Source organism: Paramisgurnus dabryanus, chromosome 14, assembly GCF_030506205.2.
Source record: "Paramisgurnus dabryanus chromosome 14, PD_genome_1.1, whole genome shotgun sequence".
NCBI classification, from domain to species: Eukaryota; Metazoa; Chordata; class Actinopteri; order Cypriniformes; family Cobitidae; genus Paramisgurnus; species Paramisgurnus dabryanus.
This window is the reverse complement of record NC_133350.1, coordinates 18,413,876-18,429,607: the sequence shown is the minus strand read 5'-3', so window position 1 is coordinate 18,429,607 and position 15,732 is coordinate 18,413,876. Positions and strand designations below refer to the sequence as shown.

The following is a 15,732-nucleotide window of genomic DNA, read 5'->3' as shown; positions in this document are numbered from 1 at the left end:
ACCACTGTTTTTCAATATTTTATTATGTTCTTCCCTCAACTTAGACAAATTAATACATACCTCTCTTTTCTCAATGCGTGCACTTAATCGTTGTACAGTGCGTCATGAATGTGTTAGCATTTAGCCTAGCCCCATTCATTTATTAGGATCCAAACAGAGATGAATTTAAAATCCACCAAACACTTCCATGGTTTACCTATATGGTATTGTGGCACAAAATAACACATGGTGATTTTTAAGCGGTTAAAATTATAACTATATTTATGGCGGAAAGGCACTTAGTTTGCAGTACCTCGGGCGCATTAATATTGATGAAAGTTTGAGCGAGAGGAGGAGTAGTCAGGAGTGATGATGTTAGCCGAGGTTGAAGTGCTGCAAACTAAACCCCTTATAATATAGTTCTCATTTTTTTCCCCGCCAAGTTTCATTTTGTGCCACCATACTTACTCATGTAACTACTCTTTAAATAGGGAAAACATGAAATTGTTTGGTGGCTTCTAAATTCATCCCGGTTTGGATCCTAAGGAATGAATGGGGCTAGGCTAAATGCTAACACATTCACGACACGCTGTACAAAGATTAAGTGCATGCATTAAGAAAAGAGAGGTATGTATTAATTTGTCTAAGTTAAAGGAAGAACATAGTAAAATATAAAAAATTGTGGTGTTTTCCTTTAAAAAGTTTTCAATGTATACAAGCTTAAAAAAATATTTTATTTAATTTCATACTCAAGGCATTATTTATTTGGAAAATTGCTAGCAAAACCAGTTAAGAACCACTGCTGATGTGAAATTCATCACACACACATCACAAAAACATCATTATGTTTTATTCATAAGCTTTTTTTTTTTCTCGTAGGGACCAAAAATGTCTCCAAAAGGTCAAAAAATTCCTGGTAAACCCATCACATCGTAGGACTAATCAGGTACACACACACCTTCAGAGATTTATCTATAAAGAGATTATCCAAGCTGATCACTTTTCATTTTCGTTTGAGGTACAGCATCTCTATCTCCCTCTCCCTGTCCGACATCCAGCGAGCACTCAAGCATGGCTACAAATTAATTTACTCCTTTCAATACAGACAGCCTATTGAAAATTGAATTATGATGTTCACTTGAGCTCCTGGGAACTCTGCTTTTACATACAATTACTTGCCCTGCATACAGTACAAAGGCTCCAATTAAACAAACATGACATACAATACAACAATCTTATTTGTTTGCATGATTTACGTATGATCGCTTAACTATTAAAAGCAATTCAGAACCCTTTGCACAAACAAGAAAGATTGCAGACTACTAAAAACTATTTCATCGCTCATAGCCAATCACGTTACAATTGTAATGAAGCCACTTCATAGTATTTATAGTAAACTACAAAGAAGCTCCAAAGTATAGGAAACAAAAACAAAACACCACCCAAAGAATCAATTCTACATCCTGTACTGTACGAAATACCTTTGCATTTTCTGTTGTAGAGAAACCTGATGACTTTTGTATCCATGCGCTTTGCCAGTCTCAGTCCACAGCAGAGAGGAGAGATTCAGGATGTGACAGTCTCGGGGCTACGATACCCAACTGTCCCATCTGTATTGTGCTTTTACGCTGAGAGCACACTTTCATTCTCACATCATAGAGAAGTGGGATTTTCACAGCCTCTGTCTCTGTTGCTCCTAACACAACAAACTCTGCGTTCACTCCAGACCGACACCCGGTCTAACACCACACGTGTGCGCCTGGGCTTTTTTCGTATGACATCATTGTGATATACAACTTTTACTGCAGCGCTGTGAGGCTAACCTTGAATTCCCAGTCTGTGAAAATAACTAGTCAGCCTGTCTTTCTGGCATGCTTTGTCAACATGTGTCAATACCACGGACACTGTAATTTTCTTTTCTGTGTATAATTTATGATGATAGGAAATGAGTCAGTGGTGCATTGTAATGCCCTCAGATCTCAAAGGGAACCGTGTCATTTTAGCAAAAGGCAAAGTGCATCTAAACACGCAATGACACCCTGACGCAGCATGGCAAATAAATCAACTGAGCCTTTGTGGTTTTCACAATCCCTAATGTATTGTTTATATTGAGATAAATGTGAGACAAAAAAATCCAACAACTGCTTGTGAGGTTGTGCATATATGGCAGCCTTTGAAAAAAAGGGAACTGAGGATGTTTTTTAAAATTCCACTTCAATCCGGTAGCAAACAGGATGCCTAATAAATTATTCGAATTTAAGGAAGTAAAATAAAATTTTAATTTCTAATTCAACATCCTGTAAAGTGTGGATAAATATGAATAAATGAATAGCTCAGATGCAAAAGCCGCTAAATGATAACAATATTAATCGAATGCACTTGGCATGTATTATACGTTCATCAAATACTTTCACTTCAAATCTGCTTAATGTAATCATTAAAGCTTTTCAGCAAAGTGCACAGAAGACAAATGTGAAACAACCATGGATCACATTCAAACTTGGGCCCTTGAATACTTAAACCACATGCATTACAGCGCCCCCTAATATGTGGTTCAGTTTCTATTTGGGTGGAATAATATCTTTCATTATTTTGCAACTGCTTACTTTGTCTTGTCTAAAGAAGTTGATTGTTTTTTAGAAGTGCCAAAAAATGCATGCACTTAGAGGGTTTTGCAACAAAAAATATTTTTTTAAATACTAATCAAATGACTAAAGTGAGATTTGTAAAAAAAAAATTCATTTCATTTCAAATACTGATAAAAAAAACATTTCATTGCATTAAACTGAAATTACTGAACCTTAACAAAACACTGTAAAAAATATGGATGTAGTGTCTGTGATGTCACTCATAGGTTTATGAAGAGCATTTTTAAACCTTAAAGTAGGCAGTGTCTGCTGTCACTATCTTAGCCGCGTCACAACGCATCACTCGCGGATAACCGAAAATGGGTAAAGAAGCGGGACATGGGTGAAGCTGAGGTGGCTTGTTGCTGAAACCACACCCCCCTTAGCTCGATTCTAGTGACAGCAGTGGCCACGCCTTTAGGGGTTGTGTACACCAAAACTTTTAAACGCGGCTGAAAACGCCTGGACAACGCTGAATGCAAGCTGTTTTTCAGCTGAGTGCCAGCTTTCTTCAGCTAAGCACTTTGGTAGCTCTGATACGTCAGCTGTGAGAGGGTTGGATGCGGTGATACTTGTCCCGTCCCTCCTCCACTGTGATTGGACCGTGAGAACTGACATTGACGAGCGGACCTTTTCATCCAAAGTTGAAAATTTTTCAACTCTCGGTGCTCAGCCGTGTGCCGGTTTTCAGCGCAGAGGAAAATCGCTAGCTGCTGGCTTAAAAAGCCGCGGGCGTAAAAGCTTTGGTGTGTCCAGCCCCTTTATTACGCAGAACTTTAAGGACTAATACAATTTAAACAGATGAGTTACAGCAAGATTCACCCCCTTCACAGTTGTCATGAAGGGTAAATCTACCTGATGTCTACCTGTTCAAGTATAGGCCTACTGTATGTGTTCATGCATGTCCATGTATAAATCAAACCCACACAGCTGTCAAAGCTTCCCCTTATGTGACTTGGTTAGGTGATGAAGCATTAGGCCAATAGAGTAACAGAGTTATGTTTGCTAGGAGAAGAAATCCAGACATGAATTGATTTACTAATGTAGACTACTGAAGTCATACAAGAACAAAATCAGACCAATATAACAAACACACCAGCAGTGACTGCTCACTGTGATCAGGCGCTCTCTCTTTTATGTGAAGATCACTCAAAGTGAAACTCAAGCAGATGTTCTGCATTTGTCTCAAGGGCTCATAAACTTCTCCCAAAGTCTGAGAACTACTGTGCTACCGAATCTTTGGTTATGCTGCAATTTTGTGTCCGCAGTAAAAAAATACCCAAAGTGAAATAGAGAAATACACAGTTACGCAATCTTTAAAGAAAAAACTATTCAGTTCATTCCCACATTAGGCTGACTGAACCCATTCTGATTCACTCTTATAAATTAATAAAGAGCTTTAACAATACAGTATGACCCTTTAAATATTTATTTAGTATGAATGCTTTGTTCAATGTATTTATTGCAATCGTTGTACACACTCCATGTGCCTTCTTGTATAACTAGTGATAACAAATGTTATTTGTAAAATGCATATGCTTTATTGTCTATCCTGTCAAAGCCAGTGGGTGGGGTGTATTTTGACATACAAAGGCTCTTTGCTCATGGGAACTGAGGTTCTAGTCCAAACGTCCTCCCTTTCCTTTAACTTTCATCTCTCGCTGGACTGTTCTATAAATAATGGCTAGAAATGGCCATAAAGAAAGAAAGATATAAATGCCTGTGCCAAGCAGATGTGTCTTTAGTAGCAAGAATCTTTTGAAATCCCATTCTTGCATTTAGTGTCTCACGAATGAAAACCAATCCCAATTTGAAGCTTTTGTCTGTAAAATTCAGATACTCAAATCCGGATTGAATCTGATTAGACCATTAGCATTGCGATGAAAAACAACCAAATAGTTTTGATATTTTTCTTAGGTCACACTTTATTTTACGTCATCACTGTTACAGTGTAATTATACATTTAAGTACTAAGTAATAATCATTAACAACATGTACTTACAAGAGGGTTGGGGTTAGGATTAGGGTTTGGTTTAGGGTTAACTATGCCTAATTAACTGTCATTACTATGATAATTACATGTAACATGTGTAACAAAGACACCGTAAAATAAAGTGTTACCTTTTCTTATTTAAAACTTGACTCTTCTGTAGTTACATTGTGTACTAAGACGAAAAATTTAAAGTTGTGATTTTCTAGGCAGATATGGCTAGGTGCCAGAATGAGGGTATAGTTCATAGCCATATCTGCCTAGAAAATTGGAACTTTTAATTTTCTGTCGGTCTTAGTACACGATGTAACAACAGAAGAGTCAAGTTTTAAATAGGAAAAATATTGAAACTCTTTGGTTATTTTTTAGCGCAATGCTAATAGTCTAATCAGATTTAATGGATTATGCTAAGCTATGCTAAAAGTGGTACCGCCAGACCCGAAGATCAGCTGAATGGATTTTAAAACGGTAAAAATCAAATGTTTAACTCTAGGGGAGCTGAAAAATTAGCATATTTTCAAAAAAGTGGAATGTCCCTTTAAAGCTATCAAAGTTATATTCAACATAACGTTCTTAATGATTTTATGTAAAAAAAAAAACAATAAATCACAAAAAATGACTTTAGCCATGTTTTCACATTGGGTTGTGCTAGACAAATTTAGACATTGAATCATTAATAAAATACTGTGATAAATACAAGCATTTAATGAGGAAATATCATAACATGAGATGTAAGGTTAACAGATGCCCAGAAAACATAAGATGCCAACAAGTTCTTGGATAGACCGTAAAGAGTCATCAAACTGAGAAATGAATATTCACTATTATCAAGAAGCCTCTTACATGAGTCATATTAGCAGGTCGCCTGCTGGTTGGTGGTACTTCATAGACACAGGAAAGTACCAGTTACACTTCAACTGCAGTAGTTTGCGACGACAGCTACAAATAGCTATTCTTACCTAGCTGCAATTCAGACTAATTCAGACGATTCGTTTGAAGCGAGATCACTTAGATTTTCCATTGAATCATGAATTGACCTTGATTCAAATAGCCCGTGCCTGATTGAGAAGCATCATAATGCGACATTAAAGCTTAACCGATCTTAAAGCGATCAGACTGCAGTGACTACTGTGCATGCATTTGCCGAACAAGCATTATAACGACATAATTGCATAGCTGCATGATGGTTTATGTGACACAGATGTTTCCTTTTTTGTGGCCAGCATGCTACAAAGTGGTGACTGGGTCTTCATTATAGGCCTGAACAAAACACAGCGTTGGGTAATACCTGCTGGTCCCCGGACAACGATCATCACAGGGTCCTGCTGAGATTTCTGCTCAGTCAGGGTATCAGACAGCCATGTATTATTGATTCTGCTGGCTTTTAGTTAGAGGCGGAAGGGGTGGGTGAGAGAGAAACAGAAAGCAAGCTGGCATAAAACAAAAGAGGAACAAGGAATCAAATGTGTTAAATGATAAAGCTTAAATATATTGAATAGTTCATGCGCACACAAAAAAATCTCATCACATACTCACTCTTATGTAATAATATGCAACAGACTGAAATTTAAGTGATAATTTACTAAAATAATGGCCCTTCACTGCCTGCATCTGCACGCATTAAAATATAGCAGTAAAAGACAACAAGAGAAGATATTTTTGATTATAAATATAAGTACACAGTTGATGGTACCTATCGACTTCCATACTATTTGTTTTTCCAACTATGGAAGGCAAACTCTATAAATTAAGGAATTAATTTTAATTTTTGGGTTAACCATCCCTTCCTTTTAAACACCCTGATTTATAAGGAATGATGTGAAACATTGTACATCAACGGTTCATTGGACTGTAATCTGATGGTACGGCCAAAACTGTCCTCCTCCCCTTCTCATCCCAGCTGTCACTCTTCTCATTTCCCTGAGAGCGTCTCAGTCGGCTACCTTAAAAACCACACCCCAAATCTGTCATATCTCATTACAATCCCTGGCAGAGGGCACCAATCTCCAGGCTGGTCGCCAGGGCTTTCAAAGCAAGCAAGATTTAAAAATCTACAGGAGGTAGACAGCAAGACTGCTGTCCTTAAATTGCAGTCACCATGTTTTATATTCTGGAGCACTGGGGTGCCATGGTGACTAAGCGGGTGGGATTAGTGCCATCAAAACATTTCAAAAGGGTTTGAGGACAACACTAACTGAGGGAAATGAAGGGTTAAACTTTTGCATTTTCAAATACACAAGCAACCCAGCTGCCCTGTTGTTGTCACAAAAGTCATCCTCACAATTTTGTTAAGTGGATATCTGAGGTATTCACTGTAGCAAACACCCTGACACATTTTGTAAATTATAAATGAAAGACATCGAAGCAATGTCTATATTTTGGCACATTTCCTCTCTCAAGTTCCTAACAATAGAAACAAAAGTTTTAATATGTCAGTTTTTGGCAGCATTGGCCCCGTTTCAGCTTAAAAGTGCGTCGGAAGCAAGTGGGTTTGGAAAAAGCATGCAAGACGATTTTTCAGAAAAATACAAAAAAAAAAAACATTAAAAAAGATTGAGGATTTAAAAAATGCTTAGGATTTTTTAAATAAAAAAATTCATACCAGACAGAGAAGTCAAACTGAATATCCAAAGCTTGGTCATATCACTGTTTTAAGTAAGCATATAAAAATTCAGTGAAAGTATTCTAGGAAAATCCTAATATTTAAAGAGCACCAATGGTCCGATTCACGTTTTTAAATTTCCTTTGGTGTGTAAGTTTGTATTAGTACATGTTAACAATATGCAAAAGGTACAAACCCCAAAGTAAACGATGACACAAGTCATCATCTCCAACGTAAATCTCTTTTTTTGGACTACAACAAACACACGGATTGTAGGCAACAGTTTACTTCCTGGGATTGGTGATGTAGACAAGACCAACATTATCATAATTCCTCCCGCTTCGGACTCCTGTTAGCATTGAATTGTGAGCAAATCTTTCAAACAAGGTAAGGAGCGTCACATTTCCGGCTGACATCAGAAGTATTCAGGCCAATCACAACGTACAGATTAGCTGGCCAATCAGGGACACAGCGCTTTTTAAATCGATGAGTTTTGTACAAAATCTGTGTGTTTTAGGAAGAGAGTGAAATCTGGAGATACAAAAATGTCGAAAAGAATGTGTTTTTTTAAACCATAAACCACGCGAACACATTGTATTACACCAAATACACAAAATAAATAAATAATGTGTTTTTAGCAATGAAATAGGTGCACTTTAAGAAACTCTTATGAAGAAAATAAAATGTGCTTAAAAATAATGCAATTATATATGTGATGATACACATTCACAAAGCCTTTAGTGAGTGTTAAAAGATAAGGAAGATTCACAAGACATTTGTGCATTTGTTGAAACTGTATTGTGCAGCTTTGAGTCACACTATTGTCTTTTTCAAAGCGTATGGATGGGTTACAAGTCTGAAAGGGAGCAGTTGTTTCAAGGAGGCTGGCTGGATGGCGTATATAATTGCGTCACCGAAGGCAGCCTGAAGGAAACCATCCCATTCATTTGAACAAACAGGAAGCAGAAGGGTCCCAACAGGAAGTCAGTTTGTACAGCCTACTATATAGAGAGAAAGGGAAGGGGGAGGCATTTTAGAGCAAACTTCACAATGCAAGAGAAAATGGACCAAAACTCCAGAGAAAATGGGAAGAACAGCTGGCTGCAGTGACAACTCGCACCTGAGCTGTAGTTTGAGGCCAACTGGGGCCCAAACTACAGTCAGGATGAAGGATTTTTTCCCCCTTTCATATGCGCTACAGTGCCAGAGGTCCCCAAATTGGTCTGTCTATCATTTAATAATACATTTCAGCAGGGTGGATTCTATTAGTTCCAAGCATGCCAAACCCAATCCTCAAATGAAAGATGCATTCTTCATCGAGGAAAAGGGGGACAGGAAATCCGTTTCAGAAGGGGGGATACAGTTTCAGGAGAGAAAAAAATGAGTAAAAATGAGTCAAAAAGTTCCAGCAATGTTTTGTATCACACGCTTAAAAACATCTTTCACCACATGATCCACTTTGCTAATATGTAACTATAGAAATGATATCATGACTTAAGACTTAATTCATTCCCATGACTTTTCCACGCCTAAAAAACAGAAAACAAATGTTATTTCCAGGTTTGACCAATGGAATTGTGCAGGAAGTGGAAAGTAAATAGAAAGGGCGGAAATGACTTATATGCTTGTAATGAATGAAACTTTTTGACCATTATGGCACTATTACACGACGAATGTCATTAAGCTGATGAGGAAGAGACTCATTTATGACTATTTGCTCCATGAGAGTCATCTCAAGGGTCTGTATGTAACCATGACTCTAATGGAAAGCGTGTGTAAGGAGATGGAGAAAAGGCGAAAAGGAAAACCAGGCACATGAATGAAACCACGATGACATGCCAACATCTACACCAATAACCATCAGAATGAATAGATGAAAAGAGACACGCTTCCATTAGAGAGCAGCTGTCAGGACAAAATAAACAATCTCGGTGTGACAAAAGAAGAGGAAGTGTGTGTGTGTGACACGAGGTTCAAAAATAAACTCAACTCGACAGAACATTATCAAAGCATCATTCTCCTTGATTTCCATAATCAAAACCGTTACCATGGAAACCGGAATCTCGGTGAACACCGAGGTTGAAAATCGCAATCGCTCAGAGAATTCCCTTGATTAATCGCTAAAACATTTAAAGGAGATAATTGCCCTGTGATGATGACCCATATTTACGGCTCCAGGGCAAACGTGCTTCATTGTGGAAGAGGAAACACAGCGTGGGATTTCCTTTAGGAAAATGCTCCATCTTCATAACTGATGCTACTCCAAATGAGCCAAAAAGGTGGAAAACCATTGTCACCTATTTATACAATGTACAACGCGAGTACAGATCTCACACAGGGATTTAATAGGATTCCAAGAAATACCTTTAGAACAGGTATAATGGACAACAAAACAAGATGGCGGACAGAAAGAAAGAAAGAACATACATCCTGAGTATCAGATATGTACAATTGCATACATTACATTTGTCTATTTGGCAGGTACTGCTATAGCCTGGCTCCGCCCTCCTACGTGCTTCCACTTAATTTTCATTTCGCTTCAGCAGTACGTCTGGGATTTCTCTATAGAGATTCGTTTTCTCCTGCAAAAATCTGCAGGTCCAATCAGCAAACAGATGGGGGTGGCTAAGAACGATGACGTTGAGGGGTGCGTCAGTTTGAGTTGTAGTTCAGTAATGGCAGCGGAGAAAGACGTGAGAAAAGCTATTCGGTCCGTTGTTGCAAAACTGCCGAATATACAGAAGTTAAAGCCGGAGCAAGAACCAGGTTTGCTAAGTTTTGTTTGTCTGATTATTCTGACTTGTTGTTTCCGGACGGTTTCGGTGCATGATATACGTCACGACCACACGTTAGCGATTGGCTTTGGCAGATTCTGAGTGACTCTGGGCAGATCCAATCGTTTTAAACTTCAACAGAGGACCCTCCTTAACGGAAGTAACGCTTTGCAATGGAGCGTGGCCAGACTCTCTGTACTAATGAAATGAATGTACAAAAGTCTGGTTGGACCAGGCTAGTACTGCTAGGTATCCAAAGCGACTTACAGTGCATTACAATGTATCAGGGTTGTGCCAATAGATGACAGTATCGTGTATCGACGATCGTAAGACATATCGCTAACAGCAGGCTTTCATGACGATAGCTGGTGATAGTTATTATTACTATCATCATGGTTTCACTTTTCCTCACATGAGAGGGTTTACTTTGTGGGAGATAGGTTTTAATCCATGCGGATTCCTTCTCGCACGCATCTTGGACTCTTGCTCGTACCTGAATGCACGCAGAATGGACTCCTTCTAGCACTTGTAATACGTGCGGCTCTGACATATCCTTGCACTAGAGAGGTTGTTAGGCACGCATAAGGTTAAAACCAGCGAATTTGTTGTTCCCACTCCCTGGCACGCAGGAAATTTTAGAGCGCCTGGACTTAATGACGCCGATGGACTAATGGCATCAGTTTTAAGAAGGTTGCGGTTATGACAGTGTTGCCCTTGATACCGCCCCCTGATACTATTGTGATACTACCGGCAATCTCACAGGCTGACGATAGGACAATCTAAAAATGGGGCATATCGCCCAAATACAATGTATTCATTGATCAGTATCTGTGTTCCATGGAGATTGAACCAATGACTAGAGATGCACAAATATCGGCCAATCATTGGTAACGGTTCTTAAAAGCAATTCTCACACCATCGGCTGATGATAAAGCTCAAAGTTCACTGCCAGGCGATTTATTTTCTTTAACAGAACTCCCCTTTCAAAGCCTACAGCGAGCGGCCGGTTTGGACTACAGCCCTCTACTTCCCAACTGAATGACGGGAAGTAAAAATACCACGTTTTTTTTTACACGTGAAACATAAACACAAGTTACATTGCTGCCCACTGTAAACACAATCAAAGCTTCAAAAACACATGAAAATGGGACCTTAATATGGGTTCTTCTCTACCCAAAAACATTAGTGCTGCTAATGCAATGCTCAACCAACTGAACTGAACAGGAACACTCCCTTACTCTGCAAGAACACCATATCGGTATTAATAAGAATATATTGTGGTATTTTAGGTTTAGACAGCAGAAGCATACTGATCAAAATCTGTTAATAATAGAAATGCAGCTTAATCCACTATTGATCTGTCTACAACAAAATACATACTGGTAAAAATAAAAGATATTTTAGTTCGCTAGCTTACATGATACCTGTGGAGCTCAGTTCACCGTTTCATGGCAGAGGTTCAGGGCATTCCAACAGAGGTCCAACAAAAACATCTGGGGGACGGAGGGCAGCTCTAGCTCCCCGGTACTGTAGGTTTTGTCAAGAAGGAGCCAAATGTGAACTTACCCGCTCAGCGGGATGGAATTCCTCTCATAAAGTCTACTTCTGTACTGTAGCTGTGGAGCTCAGGGATAAGAGTATAAACCTAACACAGACCTCAAAAATCCACAGTAGGAGGTTGTGATATATTTGAAAAACAAGACAAAACAGAATAGGTTGAATTAAACGGACAAGAAATGAGAAACGAAAGAAAGTTCAACACTAGCGGATTCCATTTCCAAGTCGATTCTTGTTTACGGAGGCTTCAGGCCAGCTTACTCTGGGCACGAGTAGAGAGGAAATTCTTTGGCTGTTAGGAAAACAGAAGTCAACCTTTACTCCAGTCTAAAAGCCAATGATGATGCCTGTCGCAAACTGTCTCACGGCCATGCTGTCCTATCTCATTCGCACAACATTGACTGTAATGATCGAGTGCCAGGGACTGGGGCTGAACATCTTCAATTAGCCATTGGCACATGGTTCGGTTAACACTTTCAACAGTCCATTATCACAGCGGCTGCCCAAGAGGAAATTATTGAGGAGTGATCGGGGTCTTTTAATGTCTGGTGTTGTCGATTTGCCCAGCAAGTCTGCTTTTAAGGGTTAAATGTAACCTAATATGGCAATTTTTCAAGATAAGTAATATTAGTCTCAGGGGTCCCCAGAATGTGCTTTTAAAGCAACACCAAAGAGGTTTTTTTTACCTTAAAATAACGTTTCCAAAAAAGTTTCAGTGGTTCATCCACTCAAAACAGGGTGAATGGCACTTTCACATTCGCTTTGCAGCCCTCTATCGGCCAAAACCGCACTAAAGAAGTTTCCAACCGTCGGGTAGTGGTCCTGAAGTTAGAGTAAAAACTACAAAAACTTGCTTTACGGCAGACCTACAATCCAATCAGAGCCAGCTATGCTGCAGTATTTACGACAGTGCTAATGAACAATTATGCTTCTAACCTGTAGGGGGAGCAAAGAGCAATAACTCTTTAGTGTTGCTTTAAAGGGACACTTCACCGATTTGCATAAAGCTTTGTATAGTTAGAACCCCAGTCATGTTTTTGAATGGTCATGCATCATTTCCTCAGTTACCGCTGAGACAGGAGAAATACAGATTTCAGTGTTGCACTTCCTTCTTTCAATGATGTAAAAATCATCATTTTGCATAATTGAAAGAAGGAAGTGCAATATCTTTGTTGAGGGGATGAGACTACAAACACCCCTTTTCTCGGTCAATAGGCACCAAATTTTAAATGTATGTTACATTTCGACTAAAAATATGATGCACTTTCAATAAAGATGAATGTTTCTATGGGTGAAATGCTCCTTTAAAGGGGACATTTCACAAGACTTTTTAAAGGGACTGTAAGTAGGATTTTAAGTGTTTTATTAATCAAAATCAGTGTCTTTATTCATAAATATGTCCTTATTGGTGTCAAATGACCTCTGGCAATGATCTGACTTTTCTTTGTAAGCTTAGAATTTCTTATCTTTACTTACATTAAACGGGTAAGTCCAAGGAGGCTTCCATGTCATTTCGCTGTATTGATAAACTATAATAGCAGAGAGGGACAAAAAGCACTAGCCTACCAACATGTTTCCACAACGCGTTTTCAATCAGAACATGTGAACCAGCTGCAACGGACAAGGAGATCAGTGAGTACGGCTACCGTAGTTGCAACACGCATTTGGAAAGGCGAGGCGCTAGAGAGCACTGTTCGTTTGAATGCAAAATACAATTTCACCACTAGATGGGGGTAAATCCTACTTATTGCCCCTCCTTTAAAGATGTAAAATAAATCTTTGGTGTCCCCAGAGTACGTATGTGAAGTTCTAGCTCAAAACACCATATAGATAATTTATTATAGCATGTTAAAATTGTAGGTGTGAGTAAAAATTGGCTCTTTTTGGGTATGTCCTAAAAGCAAATGAGCTGATCTCTGTACTAAATGGCAGTGCCATGGTTGGATAGTGCAGATTAAGAAGCTGTATTATCCCCTTATGACATCACAAGGGGAGCCAGATTTTAATTACCTATTTTTTCACATGCTTACAGAGAATAGTTTGCCAAAACTAAGTTACTAGATTGTTCATTTTCACATTTTCTATGTTGATAGAAGCACCGGGGACCCAATTATAGCACTTAAACATGGAAAAAGTCTTTCATGATATGTCCCCTTTAAAGTTTAAACTTTGTGGTTATTATAATTCATCAAAATATCGTCTTTTGTATTCAACATGATAAAGAAACTCATATAGAACAACAACATGAGGGTGAGTAAATGATGACAGAATTTTCATTTTTGTGAGAACTATGCCTTTAAAGTCAAGTTTGAGTCAAGTTTGTGTTTTTCTTTTTTACATTGCTTGGAATTCTATTGTGACAGCAGCCCAAGAGCACAGCGAGATGAGTGAAGGCATCTGCTTACACCACATATTCTCACAAGAGTTCTCATTAAATGCATTTTTCTATCTGTGACATTGCCAGAGGAGAAGCAGAGCCAATTAGCACAGAAAATGATGGGTTGCTCAATAGACAGAGAATGAGAGGATGTGTGTGTGTGTGTGTGTGTGTGTGTGTGTGTGTGTGTGTGTGTGTGTGTGTGTGTGTGTGTGTGTGTGTGTGTGTTTCACAATCTGCTGTACTTTCTCTTAGATTTCTATCTGAGAAATGAAACCTTTCATTCCTCTCTCCCGTTTTATCTGAAAGAAGAACATTGCAATAATTCTCCCGATGCACTGCTTAAAGGGATAGTTCACCCAAAAATGAAAATTCTGTCATTATTTACTCAAATGTTGTTACAAACCTGCATACATTTCTTTGTTCGGATGAACAAAAAATGAAGATATTTTGAGAAATGTTTGTAACTAGGGCTGGGACAACGCGTCGACGTAATCGACGACGTCGACGCAAAAAATACGTCGACGCAAAATATGCACGTCGATTCGTCAGACCCAAAAAGGCGGCGCAGTAGTAGCAACGCAATTGGCTTCAGTCCACGCCGGTTTCACACAGCAAGGGTGAGCAGTGCCTGCGGCCGCGCGGCGCGTGGTTTTTTCAGCGCCCATGTTAACAAGCATGCACCCCGCCGCATGAGCAGCGCGAGCTCGCGGCTCGAAACGGATATAAACGGAGGTCGGAGCCAGCTGCAAATACTTGGGCGGCTCTGTAGCAACAGTACTGCAATCGTTTCTGCGTGGTTCTGCTGCGCTGCTCACGCTCAATTAAAGTGAAAGTGCTTTGTCTATGGTTTAAATGCTCGTGGATTTACGCGAAAAAGTGTCATTTTACCATAAAATCATGAATGTGATGCCAAGTGTGTTTTAAACAGTCATTTGAGCAATTTAACAGAAAGCAATGAAATATGTCACTGTTGCCAGAAGACTGCGCTTTCATTCACTCTCTGTCCAGCAGTAAACGAGTCCTCATCTATCTTAATAAACTTAAGAGAAAGATTTAATAATATATGTGCTTCTTAAAATAATTGTGTTTATATCTGTCATTAAATGGACAGAAAAACAATGTGGATTAAACAAATCTAGTTATAAAAATTACACAGACCATCAAAAGGCACATTGAAGAGGTTTTGCTCATAAATGCATGTAAAATAAAGTAATTTGAACTTGAGATTTTTATACGGTTACTTAACTGCACAGTATGTACAGTACAAATGCTTTTTTGAATGCTACCTCTGTCTAAGAATGCATTATTTTGCACTTGTATAGTCTTTTTTTATTTTAAAATTTTAAGAGCAATAAAGATATATTGAAATGTTTACATTCAGATATGTAAATCAACATGTATAACTTGCTATTAGTTAATTAATGGGGAGATAATCGAGAATCGAATCGAATCGAAGTCGAATCGGACTGACAAAATGAATCGTTAGATTAATCGATGCATCGAAAAAATAATCGCTAGATTAATCGTTAAAAAAATAATCGTTTATCCCAGCCCTATTTGTAACCAAACCGTTCGTGGACCCCATTCACTTCCACAAAAAGAATACTATGGAAGTAAATGGGCCCACGAACGGTTTGGTTACAAACATTTCTCAAAATATCTTCCTTTGTGTTTATCAGAACAAATACATTTATACAGGTTTGTAACAACATAAGAATGAGTAAATGATGACAGAATTTTCATTTTTGGGTGAACTATCCCTTTAAACTACCCCTAGTCCAAACCTACAGCTTAACACAAGTTAAACAAATCACACAGTCTTT

General features: G+C 38.7%; 1 protein-coding gene across 5 annotated transcripts in view; it reads right to left on the bottom strand.

Moving 5' to 3' along the window:
- Positions 1-15,732, bottom strand: part of srgap2 (SLIT-ROBO Rho GTPase activating protein 2) — a 126,301-nt gene that overhangs the window by 63,514 nt on the left and 47,055 nt on the right. Inside the window, exon 1 of one of the 5 annotated variants that reach the window (XM_065241425.2) lies at positions 11,390-11,780. The exons of 2 other annotated variants lie outside the window; for them this stretch is intronic. Coding sequence is in view for 1 of the 3 variants with exons in the window: in XM_065241422.2 (XP_065097494.1) it covers positions 1,461-1,506 (46 nt within the window). In the remaining 2 variants the exon portion in view is untranslated. Of the gene's footprint in view, positions 1-1,460; positions 1,644-11,389; positions 11,781-15,732 lie in introns of those variants that run through there. 2 more of the 5 variants (XM_065241424.2, XM_065241422.2) reach the window with 2 other exon arrangements.